The sequence below is a fragment of the Ahaetulla prasina genome, chromosome 8 (genome assembly GCF_028640845.1).
Source record: "Ahaetulla prasina isolate Xishuangbanna chromosome 8, ASM2864084v1, whole genome shotgun sequence".
NCBI lineage: Eukaryota > Metazoa > Chordata > Lepidosauria > Squamata > Colubridae > Ahaetulla > Ahaetulla prasina.
The window spans coordinates 45,324,073-45,340,169 of NC_080546.1; the positions used below are offsets into that span (position 1 = coordinate 45,324,073).

At 34.3% G+C, this 16,097-nt stretch overlaps 1 protein-coding gene across 9 annotated transcripts in view; it reads right to left on the reverse strand.

Moving 5' to 3' along the window:
• The window catches only part of BLTP1 (bridge-like lipid transfer protein family member 1), a 155,857-nt gene that overhangs the window by 88,352 nt on the left and 51,408 nt on the right, over positions 1-16,097 (reverse strand). For 8 of the 9 annotated variants that reach the window (XM_058192414.1, XM_058192422.1, XM_058192415.1 and 5 more), the window contains 11 exons: positions 15,656-15,793; positions 14,785-14,961; positions 13,631-13,759; positions 10,853-10,972; positions 9,905-10,185; positions 8,512-8,762; positions 7,840-8,098; positions 6,505-7,348; positions 4,070-4,140; positions 2,558-2,731; positions 10-130 (listed from right to left, as the gene is read on the reverse strand). In XM_058192414.1, coding sequence (XP_058048397.1) covers positions 10-130; positions 2,558-2,731; positions 4,070-4,140; positions 6,505-7,348; positions 7,840-8,098; positions 8,512-8,762; positions 9,905-10,185; positions 10,853-10,972; positions 13,631-13,759; positions 14,785-14,961; positions 15,656-15,793 — 2,565 coding nt within the window. The remainder of the gene's footprint in view (positions 1-9; positions 131-2,557; positions 2,732-4,069; positions 4,141-6,504; positions 7,349-7,839; positions 8,099-8,511; positions 8,763-9,904; positions 10,186-10,852; positions 10,973-13,630; positions 13,760-14,784; positions 14,962-15,655; positions 15,794-16,097) is intronic. The other variant, XM_058192413.1, reaches the window with a different exon arrangement.

Consider the following 16,097-nt stretch of genomic DNA (forward strand, 5'->3'; position numbering starts at 1 on the left):
TATACATACATTTTCTGAAAATGTTGTTTTTCTATTCTGGACAGCTTCTCTGAGAACCTTACAATGCAAATCATCCACAATGGCTGCTGCATGACGTGTGCTTGCACAGTGCACCATTGCTTCTATATACCTATAGGAAAAGTTAGTCCAAAATATATGTTGAAAGCAGGCTTCAAGCAAGGTTTTATCCACTTGTCTCTTTATAAAAGGCTTGAGAAAAATATAGCCAAATTAACTTACGTCTAAAACTTTAAAGATATTTATAATAAATGCATCTGTAAAAATTATTTTTTAATATGATTACATTTCCACATGTGGTGGCGCAGTGGTTAGAATGCAGATTACTTCTGCTGATTCCTGGCTACCAGCAGTTCAGCAGTTTGATCCTGACTGGCTCAAGGTTGACAGCCTTCCATCCTTCCGAGATTGGTAAAATGAGGACCCAGATTGTTGAAGGCAATATGCTGACTCGTAAACTGCTTAGAGAGGGTTGTAAAGCACTGTGAAGCAGTATGTAAGTCTAAGTGCTATTGCTATTGCTATTAAGTTTTCTTTGTAAGCTAAAAATGCTGTTTTAAATTTCAATGTCCAATGTTTTAATATTTTTAAACTTCTAATAGTCTATATTGTTATTAATAATCTGTAAACCATCCAGATTCACTTGATAGCTAGATGGGCAACATATAAACTTAATAAATAAATAGGAAGATAGAGGAAATTTTAGGATCTGTCAATGTAGGGAAGCCCAATAGTTTTATTTATTATTAAATTTGTCTGCTGCCTGATCTCCCAATGCCTTTGGTAGCTTGAATGAAAAACATTAAAAAGTTAATTTATGAAAACAGAATTATATCAATCAATGAACTGATATAACCCAAAATGCCAATTCCTTTGTTTTATCAAATTATATTCTGTATTATTTTTGTTGTGTCTTGCCCGCCCTCAGAGCAGCCGGGGCCTTCTTACCTGCTCCCGAACACTGAGGAATGTATGCCTCCCGGCCCAAGTCCTGGCTCCATGCCCAGGCAAACAGAGCAGCTAGACCCCTCCCCATCCTCCACAGCATGTGAGCCTGAGGAGGGTTTATTCCCAACAGCTGCTGATTGGTGTGACCCTCGCATCAGAAGGCTGGATAGGCGGAGGCAACAGAAGGAAGGGAGGGGCAGGCCTTAATGAGTGCTGAGTCATGGAGCCACACCCCATGGCCTATATAAAGAATCTGCTTTCTGGCAGTCTCTGAGTCAAGCAAAAGTCGAACTTATCTTGCTGAAGTCACTTACTGGTCTCCTGCCTGCTCTGAGGACTTTGCTAGGACTTTGGGCAGAGCTGCAGAGGCAAGCCTGATTCGGATTTCCCTGACCCGGCCGTCAGCGGAGGAGTGGGACACGACAATTTTGTTCCATTTAACCTTAACCAATCATAGGGAATTTTAAAAAAGATTTTATGTGTTAGGACATCAAATCAGTTTGTGATTTATTTAACATGTACCTCATTAGTAAGGGGACGGTGCGATGACTCAGCAGTTAAAAGTGCTGAGCTTGTCAGCTAGAAAACTGACAGACCAGGTTCAAGATGCAAATACCACTTGACAGGGTGAGCTCCCATTAATTGCTCCAGCTCCTGCCCACCTAGCAGTTCAAAAGCATGCAAATGCAAGTACTTAAATAGGTACCACTTCAGTGGGAGGCTAACAGCATTTCATGCACCTTGGCACATAGTCATGTTGGCTATATGACCATGGAAATGTCTTTGGACAATGCTGGCTTCCTTGGTAAGAAACGGAGATGAGCATAGACCCTATAGAGTCAAAAATGACTGGACAGGGGAAACTTTTTCCACAATTTTGCTACTATACAACTAATATTTTATAAATAGAATTAGTTTTTAGATTCTGAATGGCCACTTGGCCAGAAAATAGCTTTCTGTCTGTCTATACTTGATTAAGGAGCTCAAGTATATTTAAGTTAGTCACTTTCTCTTACCTCAACTTATCTTACATTGCTGGTGCTTTCCAGGAAGAAAATAATAGGAGCTTTTGGAGAAAAGGCAGGATAAAAATGAAAAAAAATGAAGAAATGTTTTTCCATGTAGTGGCTTAATTTTTTCCCCTAGTAAAATAAACTCTTTGCTGGAAGTTCAAGTACAGCCATAATAATGGTTTTGTTTGGCCTATAAGTACTGGTATTTTTTTTTTAAAGACAGGAGCTCAAGAAAGATTAAATGTGATCACATTTCATTTTAGCCACGTAATGGCAAATTGGTGAAGTAGGTTGGGCTAAAAGAGGCTGGGTGACATCAAAGTCACATAGTAAGTTTCCATAACTTACATGAACATGTGTCTCTTTATTATCATACTGGTTTATATGGCCATACATTTCCAGTAATGCAGGAAGAGAGATAAGAAGATATAACACATGAGGCTGCGAGGGAAAAAACATTGAAAAGACTCTTTATTCATATCTATTTCAGACAACATATGTTTGTACTGTCCCAGGCCAAGAAGAAATGTGACAACCATATTATGTGCATGCATACAGCTCTTGAAACTAAGAAATACCTGTCTAAAACTTCTGCTACAAGAGGACTAAGAACTATATCCACAGTTCCTTTTACTTCAACAATAGCTGTTGTTCTGGTCTGACAAATTGGATGATCAAGAGTCCATTCCTCTGTTACTGTTTCCTCATCTGTGCTATCAAGGATTTTCTTTTCCAAAGGTGTATATGGAGTGCTAAATAAATAAGTGGAAAACAAAATATTAAATTTTTAATTGCATCTTTTTGCTGATTACTTGCCACAATAGAATTTATTGGAAAAGATTATTTACCTAACCATCTTTTCAGGATAATATGATAAGTGCAGTAAATGAAGAAAGTGTAAATTTCCTAATTTGAAAAGTAATACATGTTCACACACAAAAACAAAGTAATAACACGGAGAAGTATCCAGAAGACAATACAACCGAGCACTGAATCGATGCTTTCTCAAGTTACTGGCCTGAACTAATTTTAAATGTATTTTTCTATCTGTAGAAAATTTTTAATTTAAAAATTTAATTTTTTTTTACAAAAAAACATAAAATGCATCCTACCAGTTCAGAGCAATAGAATCAGAGATATAAATGCATTATATAATATTATATTTACAAGACATATACTCCAATAAGCCGGTTTGGTATAAGAAGATGGTAGACATTATATTTCTACAATTATTATGAAAACCAAGCTTCAAATACTAGAATGTCTTAAATGATAAAAATTTCTGGAATCAGATAAATGTCACTCTTTTTGAAAAATATATGTTGGCTCATCATTGTAAACAAACTGTATATAATGATGACTCTTAATCAGCAATAAATAAAAATATATCCAAATGATACATGGATTACATTTAAATGATTAAATAGCAATTCATCAGTTTTCTGCATCCCAAAGACATTTTAAAGCAAGATGTTTTTCTTAAGCATAGTACCAAAACTATTTGACATGCATAGGAAATGTAAGACAGTGTTCATAAATACTTTTCATCATGTTTGTGCTATCCTTAGCAAGCTACAGCTTACATTTCATCATATCAATTAAGTCCTACATCATAAGCCTCATAATTTCTTAGACATTTTATGAATTAATTTAACTTTCCTTTAAAAGCTTGAAAAGCTTACTTTTCAAACTTTTCAAAAAAGTTAGTTTAATAAATATTACTGAATCTGAAAAATGTTCAGAATAGCGAGAGAACAAAATCAGCTTATAAAAATCAGCAACTTAGAAGCTACTTCTATAGCGTGAAAACTCAGTGCAAATAAATATGAGCAGAATTTCATTATCTTTTGACAAGAATTGTAGTATAATATACAAATATTCAGCACCACTGAAGGGGACTGTTACTTACACACACATACACACAATATTTGTATCTTATACAACTGTTCCTGTCAAAAGATAATGAAATGCTGAATATATATATATTCCCAAAATGTGGAACAAAACTTTATAGACACCACCTTGGTAATATGTAAAAATAAGAATTTAACTTTCAACATATTATAAATGAATCATAACTTGTTACTCACTTAGAAGTTGATCCTGTAAACTGCATTCCTCGATCCAGTAGAGCATTAGCTTTAAGACCTTGTTTAACAATCTGGAAAAAATAATATGTTTTTACTCTTTGAGAGCTTTTATCAGTCTTTTGTTCTGAAATATTTTATATTCCTTCCTACCTTTACATTTTTACATTATCAGGTATGGCAATTTTAGCATTGATATACCATAATATTCTCCCTCCCTCCCTCTCTCTCCCTCTCTCTCTCTCTCTCTCTCTGTGTGTGTGTGTGTGTATATACACACACACACACAAATTCAGTTGAATTGCTTGTAGCAAGTTCAATGTAAAATATTTCAAAATGAATTCCTAATTCAAACTAATTCAAATATTTTACTATGCTAAATTCCAAATGAGTAAATTCACTCATTTGGAAACAGAAATTTTTTTCTATATTTTTTTAACATTTATTTCAAAAATTCACCATTAAGGATTCAGTGAAATTATAAATTACTTTGAATGCATTATTTACAATTTATTTGTGATGGGAAATTCTAGAAGAAACAAATTATCTAGATCCTTTTTAATTTCATTCAGGCCTAGTTATAAAATAGAAATGGCACTAATCACTCTGGTTCATAACCTTTCTCAAGATATAGATGGGAGGCAATGCACTGTTTTAATCCTACTGGACTTCTTGTTAGTGCATTGTATAATTGAGCATAATATTCTTTACGACTGACTGAAAAGACTGAAGACACTGTTTTGGAATGGTTCCACTCCTATATCCATGGATGGTTCTAGTCAATCCAATGAGTCCTTCGGGAGAAGGGCGGTATAAAAATTTAATTAATTAAATAAATAAATAAAAATAATGATTGTAACGTAAAACCACTTAAATCCATGAAAATGCCAATGTGAAGTCCTTCAGCAACCACGATTGCCTCTGAAGCGGTTCAATATTTATATGATAATACTGGGATAAGTTATCTGTTGGTTTGGGGTGAGGCATGCTGATGGCATTCGATTATAAACTGATACACTAGCCTGAGCTGCAGACAATATGGAAATCTTATGCTAATCTGGAAATGGTTATGATCTATATGGAGTGAAATAACCTTGAGATTAAACCCTACCAAGAGAACATTAACACTTCTCAAGCATTTGAAGAACGCAGTAACACAATCCTAAGTACGTACTCTGAACAGGATTATACTCCTCACAAAGGGGTGATTTTTTGTTCTTATTCAGTAAGTAGGCTGAGGGGGTGGGGGGAGGAGAGAGCTTTTGCCCAGCTCTGGCTGGTATGCCAAATGCAACTCTACCAGGATCATAATATCTGATATGCTTTGATCACTGTCCAATTGAACTGTAGTAACCTTGGGGATGCATTTGGAAATCTGGTAAGCTATAACTAATATAAAACTATAAACAGTGGCATAAGAAATAATATTAATGTTAAAGCAACTGTATCAGTTGAAACTAAGCTTCCAGGCCCAATTCAAAGTGCTGGTCATGATACAGAAGAAAGAAAGATCAGGCCAAGCCTTGCCAGAATTGACTCTACTATCTGATCTACTCATCTAGAGAAGGCATATTAAGAATTCCTTTCCCACAAGCAGTGCATGTAAGATAGAAACGATGAGTACAGAAAAATTATGAACAACTCACTCCTACCAGTACATGCTGACTTTCCTCATTTATCAGCCAGAAGACTCAAATCAAGAAAGCCCCAACTTGCACTTGCTAACATCTGCCCAACAACTTTGATTCCCAATGGAAAGCCAAATGGGTCACTGAACACCCAGACATAAGACGACATATAAATGACCCACAAAAAAGATGCCAGGCTTTGAGCTATCAAGCCAGCAATGGACAATCCTGAATAGGATTTGCACCTCCCACGGAATCTGCCGGGTCTCTCTGTATAAAGTATAAATGGGACATAGTATCCTCCCTTCAGTGTGACTGCAGGGTCCCACGTCAAACTGTATATCACATTTCATGGTTAGATGATCTAGGCATTGGTATTGGAATACAGACCTTTTTAACATTTTATTTTATTGTGTTTTTTACTAATCTAGATGAAATGTTATATATATTTCTAATTCATATATGATATGCCATATGATAGAGACAGATAGACAGACAGACAAGATGACAGGCTTCTATGGGATAGCCCCCGTTCTTTGAAATACCTTTCCCTAAAATATGTAGCATCCACGATTAATGTGGGTGTTTAAGCAGATGATTGGACTAGAAGACCTCCAAGATACCTTCCAACTGTACTATTCTTTTACGTTTCAAAAACAAGTAAACACTTGTGTTACTATAGTAAACTATTGCCCCCCAGGTAATCTGAATTAGGACAACTACCATAAGTAATTGATAGGGAGTTTTTCTACTGTTGATTTCTTTCCATTTTGTTTTTGCACATACAAATAAATATATTGTGGTTTTTACCTTAAAACTTGGAACAGAAAGCTGCTCAAAATATGAGGAACTTTCTTCACTAGTTGGAGTGTCGAGATCTAATGGCCTATGTAAAGATGATTTGGAGGTCCTTTTATTTGTTGGATGTTTTATTGACCAGTTAATCACTTGGTACTGAGTGAGGTAGCTTTGGTAGCAGTTCATTAAAGGCTGCTGGGAAGTGATTTGTTCATTCTCAGGAGCTTTCTCAGTTTCTATGATATATATATGTTCAACAAGATCATCCTCTCCTCCCAAAGCAGAGACAAATGAAGCTTGCGAGGGATGCATTTTTATTGGTACAGTTTTTGTATCTTGACTAGTTTCTCCCTGAAAGGTAGTAGTAAGTGGTCCTTCTACACTGTGATACATTGATCCCCTCCCATAATCAATTTGTTTGGCTTGTTTTCTCTTCTTTTTCCTCCCAGGATAGGTTCCTGGGCCTTCATCACTACTGATGGGTTCAAAGTCCTCAGCAGCCGAGAAGTAGGCTTCACTATCAGCCATTGACATGCTGGAATCCATAGAACGATACTGATGAAATGAATTTGAGTCTGCAGAAGGTGTATAAGGAAAAGAACCAAAACTTCTTCTTTGCTTTGGGGAATCTAAGACATTTTCATCACTACGGGAAACATCACTGCTGAACTGTACACCAACTGGAACAGGCTGCTTATCACCATAGAAAGCTGCAGTAAGACTTTTGGTGCTTCCAAGTCGACCAGAACATACTGATTCTTGCCGTTTCAAAGGAGATCTAAGAGGAGATTGTCCAACAGGCTTTTCTTGTAGATTAGGAGATACTGGGCTATTTGCTGATCCTTCTGCTACACTACTAGAAAAAACATTATACGTAATTATACATAATTATACATAAACTGCAAACTGCACAGAATTCAATATCAATAACATTTATTGAGGGTTGACATGGAAACCGTGATTGTAGATTTCTTTGAAACCCAACACAAATTATCCAATACCAATTATTGGATAACAACTGATGTTGCACACTGAGAAACGTGAAAGGAAACGTGCATGATAGAAACAATATGTGACTTTCCAAATGTTGACAGAAGCCCACTTCTATTAGCCTTAACCACCATAGTCAGTGATTAGAAATGCAGTTAAATAACCCCCAAAAAGTTTTTGGCTCCCCATACTTTCTCTAGAAGTAAGTAACATGGTCCCCTACTTTGTTTTTCAATTCTCCCAAATCCCAAGCAGCATGATTTAACAATACAGGGTTTACAACAAATATTTGAAAAAAGCACGTAAATATGATAATTCCATAATGGAATAAGATGTTATTGAGAAGTAAATGCTCACCTTCCATGGGCATCTTCTTTTTTTGAAGCTGTCAAGAGCACCTTTTGTCCTAAGTGGTCTTCCATGGCAGAAGAAGGACTTTCCCGATCACCTGCAAGCAAGGGAAGCGCAGCACTAGAACTACTATTCTCCTCTGAAGATGATGAAGAACTATGAGATCGCAGAGGTACTTGCAAATTTAATTGCTGGGATTTTCTTCCAGATTCTGTACCTACAGTTCGGCATTCCCATTCTTTTGTCTTTATACCATTTGACTTACCTAAAAACAATTATATATTTTTGCTAAATTTATGAATATTAAAGATACCATTTTTTTTGTTTTTTTAAATAAATGAATAAATACATAGCATATTCTTTTAAGAGTACTAAAAAGTGTGACAGCCATTAGCAAACCAACCTGGTTTTTAAAGTGGAATATTTTTAATCATGAATTTTCCTATAACTCTAATTACACGTTTAAACAGTATGTATTTACGTGAGCAAAAGTTTCTACTCAATATCACTTTTTCTGCAATACGTCTGTTAAATGCATGATTTATTTAACTTGAATACATATATTCAAAATATGCTAATATTTTAATAAGTTTAATTTTAATAAGAAGTTTAATTAACGGTAAACTTTTATATGTATACAGATAGAGACAGACAGACAGACAGATGCAAGTCTTTTACCATCTGGAATTTTTGGAAGTTCTTTAGTAATAATCCATTCTCCAGGTTGCAGTAAAGATTGCCCATAAAACATATCTGATTCTGCACTTGCATTTGAAAAAGCAGAGCTACTTGATGGTGTCAATTCTTCAAACTTGAAGAAGTCTAATCCTGACCCAGGGCCACCAAAAAACCGACAGCCACCAAGACAACCACATTTGTTCTTGCTTCTTTTATTCTTTATATTATCATCTGGCCATAAAAACCATAGTCTAGTAGAAAAAAAGGAGCTCATTGAAATACACAGAATGAAAGTATTGTTAAGAGATTTCTACTGTAACCATTATTAATGACATTATCTATAAATGCATCCACTCAGATTCCTCCCCAATGCATAAACCTATATGAAGTTTTAGAAATACAGGTGGTCCTCACTTAAGAATCACAATTGGGGCTGGAATTTTAATCATCAAGTCATTGCAGTTGTTAAACAGGTCACCATTTGACCTGACTCAATTTTACAACCATTTTTACAAAAGTCTTAAAGTGAGTCATTGTGATTGTTAAGTGAATTATGTGGTAATTAAGCAAATCCAGTCTATCCAATGGGTGTTTTTTGCCATTTCCTGATGGAAAAAGGCAAAAAATGTCACAAGTCACAGTCACATGGCCATGGGATGTTGCAACCAGTTATAAATGCAAGCTGGTTGCAAAGAACCCAAACTTCAAGGTTCTAAGTAAAAAATTTTTTAGTGTTTTATAAATTCAAATGGTCTTCAAGCGATTGGTCATCAAGAGAAAACTTTCTGTACCTCATTTAAAAGAATTAATTTTCATTATAAATAACTGGATCAAGCTAACAAGTCTTTTCTATCCCATTCTGACCATAACTCTGCATCCTCCAGAAAATACATGGAACCTGGCTCAGATACTGAAATGGAAGTTGGCTATTTCAAAAATTAAACACAGTTCATTGTGGAAGCACTAGATTAGTCATAAACTTCTACAATTGTGTAGGACGTTGGGAGATTTCCTATTCTCTTTTTCCTATTACAATTTTTTTGCAATGATGAGACAAAGGTGAGAAGAGTTTGTTACAACAGTGATTTCTATTCATTCAACAGTAGCAACAACCCAAATCCTCCAAAACAAATTTGTTCAGTTTTTGGAAAATAAATGTTGGGAGATACAACATTCTAAACAGATTTATTTCCCAGAAATAAAAGAAACTCATACACATAGATACATACAGATATATACATACATAATAATAACAAAAATTCTGGAATCAATTTTCTGCATCAAACATTTATAAAACTTTTACATTTTTGAAGAACCTATCATGAATGTTCATGTTTTCCATTTTTCATTCACAAACCTTTTTATTAACCTGTTTTTTACTTGTTTTTCTTACCTCTTTGTTCTGCTATCATGAATTTCCAAAAAATGTCTCTGTGCTTCATGCTTTGAATAGCGGTCTGCTGCTAAAGCAACATCAGCAGTGATAAGGCCAAAATTGATTGATCCTGCTTCTAGCCAATATGCCCTCCGTAATATCGCAGGTTGAAGACTAGTTCGGCAATTATTTGCTTGTTCAATATACTGTTGTATTTGGAAGTCTTGAATGGCAGCACTTATACCTTCACCAACTGACTGATTGTGGAGATTGCAACTAGAGATGCGCACAGCACCCATCTAAATATCAAATTCAAGTAAAAGATCAAAAGAAATCCTAGAAGAGTACCTACTCAATATTTACTCCCTACTAATAAAAATGTGATGATTCTAAATTTCTTATTTACAAGTACAAGTTGTAATAAAATTGTTAGTATTAAGATGGTAATTCAAACTGTAAATAGGCTTGAGACCTATGAAATCATACTTAGCTAATAAATCAAGCTATATGTAGATCAGTATGTTTCTGCAATAAGTGTGAGTGTATAGGTGTGTAATCCACAAATTAGTTTCTCAAATTAGACATGCATGTTAATTATGTTTATTAAAAACCAAATTTTTATAACCTATGCCAAAGATCTCCAAAATTAGTTCATTATTATTAGTTCTATAATAATGTCGACACACAAGAATAACATTCAATATAAATAATAGATATGCTATAGAAATCCTTTTAAAATCATGCTGAAAATAAATTCTTTTATTTTAAAACAGACTTTTTTTATATTTTGGCAAAGAATATCAGAAATTGTAATTATGTGATTGCAGAGGGCAAAATTACAAGATCTGTCATAAGCACCATTCATTCAGCCCATCGTAACTTTGAATAGTGGCTGAATGAATGGTTGTAATCTGAGGATTACCTTTATTCAAAAATGAAGATGTGAAGTAAGACAAGTACTACTACCTTTATATTTGTAGCACAACCATGCTCAACAACGTGTACATCTGCACCATCTACTGCCAGGCGGATCATAGTATATTTTAATTCATCAGATGTTAGACAAGGGCCAGAAATGCAACTCATCTAAAGGTTTGGGGGGGGGGGCGGGAAGAGAGAGTAGTAAATGTTATTCTTGGCATGTATTCATTTTACTTCAAATAAAGACAAAGTGATATATTAAGGCAATTGAAGCTGAAAGCATCTTGTTCTTCTAGAGTCATCTAATTATACCATTAGTATATGAGTATTTCCATATTATTTAAAGTAAAATAAATACTTTACTGGTCTGATCAAATATTAAGCCTGTAGAAGGCACCAACTCGAAATGTCTTTCAGCTTCACTGCATGAAGCTTCTGCAAATATGCACGTCTGACAATAGTACTTTTTTTTTAGACAGAAACATAAAAATACTACTATTTCTTTAAAACAAATGCTATAAATCAGAATCCTTGCTTTTAAATGTAAAAACTACATCTCCTTTCCCACCATTGCAGCCATGTAACAAATCCTTAGAAACCATCTTTGTGTTTAAAAACAGGTCACAATTATCTCAACTCCATTTGTTAAATGACTATTTTCTTTTTTTCCTTCAACCTCAGCTAATCTTCCAAAACAATCAGCAGTGCAAAGAACAATTAGGAACACTGGGAAGGACCCAAAAAGATAAATTTGTTACAGAAAAATGAATTGGAGAAAACTGTTAAAAGAGTATAAACCCATAAAGATTTGATAAATGAAACAAGACAAATCTATTTGGTGACATACCGTATATACTCGAATATAAGCCGATCCGAGTATAAGCCGAGGTCCCCAATTTTACCCCAAAAAACTGGGGTAAACTGGGGACTCGAGTATAAGCCGAGGGAGGGAAATGAGGCAGCTACCGGTCAGGGAAAGCCTCCCTCCCTCAGCCGAGAAGGCTGGCGGCTCCCCCGCCCCGCCCTCTCACTGCACCGGCAGGGCTTCCCCGCGCTAATGCAAAAGCCCGCCAAGTTTGCACCATCCGGTATAATGTGAAAAAAAGAAGAAAAAAAAAACTCGAGTATAAGCCGTATATACTCGAGTATAAGCCGAGGGGACGTTTTTCAGCACAAAAAACGTGCTGAAAAACTCGGCTTATACTCGAGTATATACGGTAAGTTTTTTTAAAAAGAATAAAGGAAAGTAAATTCATTGCAGCAATGAAAAAAGATATAGGAACATATTAAATATTTCCTTAAAATAAAAAAGGAGAGATATCTTGGCAAAGAAGACAGGAAATACATTGCTGTTTATTGTCAGCATTTTAAGTTTTAAAATTCAATAGTGATAATTTTAAAATATATATAATTTTAATTGTACATAATTAATATTTAAAGTATAATTAAAAGTTCAATTGTGATAATTTATTAAATCAGAAGGCAGATAGATAAAATAAAATAAAATGATAAAGTAAAATAAAATAAAATGATAAAGTAAAATAAAATAGGTTGTTCCAGAAGAGGTCATTTAGACCAGCGGTCCCCAACATTTCTGGTACTAGGGACCGGATTCAGAAGAAAAATTTTCTTCCATGGATCAGGGTGGGGGTGGGGATGGTTTTGCACACAACCTAAATCCCAGGCATGTGCAGATGAAGCTTTGGTTGCTCACCCGCCATTTGCATGGTCCAGTTTTTAACAGTCAACAAACCAGTACCAGTCCATGGCCCATGAGTTTTTACACTAATAACCCAGTTTTTAAATTTAATAGATATTTGTTTCACTTCAAGTGTTTTTTTAATCCACATAATTGCAAATAAGCCCTATTAAGCACTAAACATCCTATTAAGCACTCAAATAAACAAAGATCTGAAAAGTGCTTAGGTTTATAAAAGATCAGAAAACAAGCCTATAAATATATATTAATATGGTTTTTTGTGCCCAATTTTAGAAGTCCACATTTAGTGACATGGATTGGGGCAAACCTTTGAATAGGGAAAAGAAAAGGCAATATAAAATGCTGGAAAAACTGTAGCAAATATAGAAGTTATTGTTTCTGCGAAGTGGTCCTATAATAACTTTTTTCATATTATTATTTCTCCAATCTCATTAATCTTTCAAAAGCACTGCAACAACAGAGAATTATTTACATATTTATTTATTCAGCATATTTTTATGCTGCTACAAGCGAAGTAATTCTTAATGGCTCACATGGTAACAAGATATAAAAATACAAATACAAAAGCACAATGGTACTACAACTACAGTACAATGTTCTAAAGTTAAACTGTCAGGTAAAAACTTGTCTACACTGATAACAGAAGTCAAGGTTAAAAAACATTTGGCCCCTTGTCATAAGTTTAAATATTAAGAACAATATTGTAACATATGCTTCTACAAACAAAGGGAACTGAAAAAGCAGAATCCTTGCTAATTGTATATTCCTTTCAAGATGGCGCCGACGAAGGCTGCCTCGGTGAAATGCTCTCTAATGGTTTCTTTATTTCTAACACCTTGATGAACGTATCTTTTCTTTTATGTACACTGACAGCATATGCATCAAGACAAATTCCTTGTGTGTCCAATCACACTTGGCCAATAAAAAATTCTATTCTATTCTATTCTATTCTATTCTATTCTATTCTATTCTATTCTATCCTATCCTATCCTATCCTATCCTATCCTATCCTATCCTATCCTATCCTATTCTATTTATAAGGCATAGCCTCATTAAACCACTATTCAGAAAGCCAGATTATATAGTTTACAAGAAGATGTTACCTTAGCTTCACAAAAACGACGATCAATTCCATGTTGACATATGACGACAGATTTTGGTCTTTCCAGTTGGAACTCACGACATGCCACATGAAACACAAATGTTTGTCCCCATTCAAACAGATATGCAATCTGAAAATAAACAAGGACTACTGACTACACATAAATCAAATATACTCAGAAGAACATGATCTTTGAAAAGATTACAGTTACTTGGTTTTTGCAACAAATTCTAAACTAAATTCTATATTTTATAATGAATACAGTGAGCTATATATTTCAACAGCAAAAGGGGATACTTTGGAAATTAGAAACAGAGAAACTTCCACTAATTTGCAAAAATAGAAAGGAAACTTGATGAATAAGACATTACATGAAGCTAGCATTTCACAAGATGAAAATCTACTTACTGTATGTGCAATCAATACTTTAAATCTATTGTTTTGTTTTTAGAACTCTGAAAATAGAATGGATGATTTTCAATCTTTACATTACGCATAAGAAAAATAATAATAGAAAATATGGGCAGTGGAAAATTAATATTTCTAAAGTGGAGAACACATGTTCCTCTTCCCTCTCTTTCCTGGCTTTCAGGAAATGCCTTAAAACTTGTCTATATCTGCTTGGCATGCCCTGAAGCTGTTGGCTGGAGGTGGCTAATGTCGTAACAAAGAAGCCATCACTACCTTTCTGCTCAAAACCAATGGTTTTTTAGTTTGTTTTAATCTGGAGTTGAATAATCAAGGCTAGTAGTACTTTAAACATGTATATTGTATTTTACCCTATTATTTCATATTTAAATAGATTCACTTTCAGAAAAATAGTTGCATCTTTTTTCCAATTTAGACCAAGCAAGTCTTACATAAACCAAGACCCTAACCTTGATGTTATTTGAAGCAGTTGACTCTGAATTCTGAAAATATAGTAAGTATTATAAGATTTTAATATTCACAAATGCATGATTCTAATTTCTTTCAGTCTAAAATTTCTATCTAGATTATTGAACTCCTTCGATTTACACAAATATGTGGCATTTGTAAAGAAAACCAAAAAGAATTTATTCTAATTATTGTTTTTCTATTTCTATCCTTTAATACATAAAACACATATGCTAAAATAGCAATGTACACATTTTAATCTGAAACTTAGTTACAAACCTGTGGAACTGTAACCTTGGCTGTCAGGCTCCCAGTCTGAATATCAATTAACCAGGCATATTCTAAAGTGTCACTATCCACAGGCAAACCTTCTGCTGAAAACATAGCATGGGCACGTAGCTGCAGACCTGAAAGGCTTACATGACCCTCTCGAAGTACTTCATCCACAGTAGGTCTCTGTTAAGAAAGCAAGTTGGGTAGGGATTAGTGCTATATAGCATACACTAATGATTTTGTCAGCTTTATATTGTCGTCATTATGCCATTCAATATGCAAAGCAATATATAAGCTGTTTATAATTCCTGTTTTGTTTATCCATGAATCAAGTTGGCAAATCATAAAGTCATATGAAACCATGGTTACATACATTTAAAAAAAGTAAATTCAGGAAACTATCTTTGGGTGTATATGTATAAGATGAACAATAAATGTAACTAAAACAGATAGATAAATTAAGATAAATTGTGTCATTCAATGGAAAAATCATATTGCTCATGCTATCGCAACATACAAACTAATCTGTTCTTGATGGTGGGAAGATTTTCTAGAACAGGGGTGTCAAACTTGTGTTGTCATGGTGGCATCACATGATGTATCGGGACTTTTCCCCCCCTTCATTAAACTGGGCGGGGGCAGGGCCACCACATGACGCATCTGGCCCGCGGGCCACAAGTTTGATACTCCTGTTCTAGAACAATAATGATTTGATTACAAGGGAACATTGGGAGAAAAATCATTCAAATTAGAATATTTGTAATTGGCTCACAGTGTTAAATGGAGCATTTTAGAGCATGATAAAAAAAGGTAATTACTTATGTCCACTTTTCCTAGTTATTTAACTAGCTTGGAAAGTATTTTTAAATAATATTACCTGATAACTGTCATTCAAGAATATATTCAATGGTGATAATACAAGTTGCAACATGGTTTCCTTATATCCCTTTTTCATCTCAAAACATAATCTTTCCAGAAAACCAGTAGGACATTCTGGACCATCAGAGGTGCAATGCTAAATACAGAATATTAAAATTAGAAATAACCATTTAATTAAATGTCAATAATTCTCAAATTGTTAAATTATGAAAATATGCAAAATATTCTTTTAAAAGGCAAGATAACAGTTTTTAAAAGGAAGATAACAGTTTTTTCAAAAAGTAACATCACTTAAAGTGGATAATTCTTCTGAAACTATTAAACTTAAGAGTCATTCTTTATTTTATATTGTATTACTAAGTTGTTCATGAAAAATTCTCTTGAACTGTTTTTACCCAGGGAAACAATAGTTCTAAGACTGGAGAAGAACCAGGAAAACA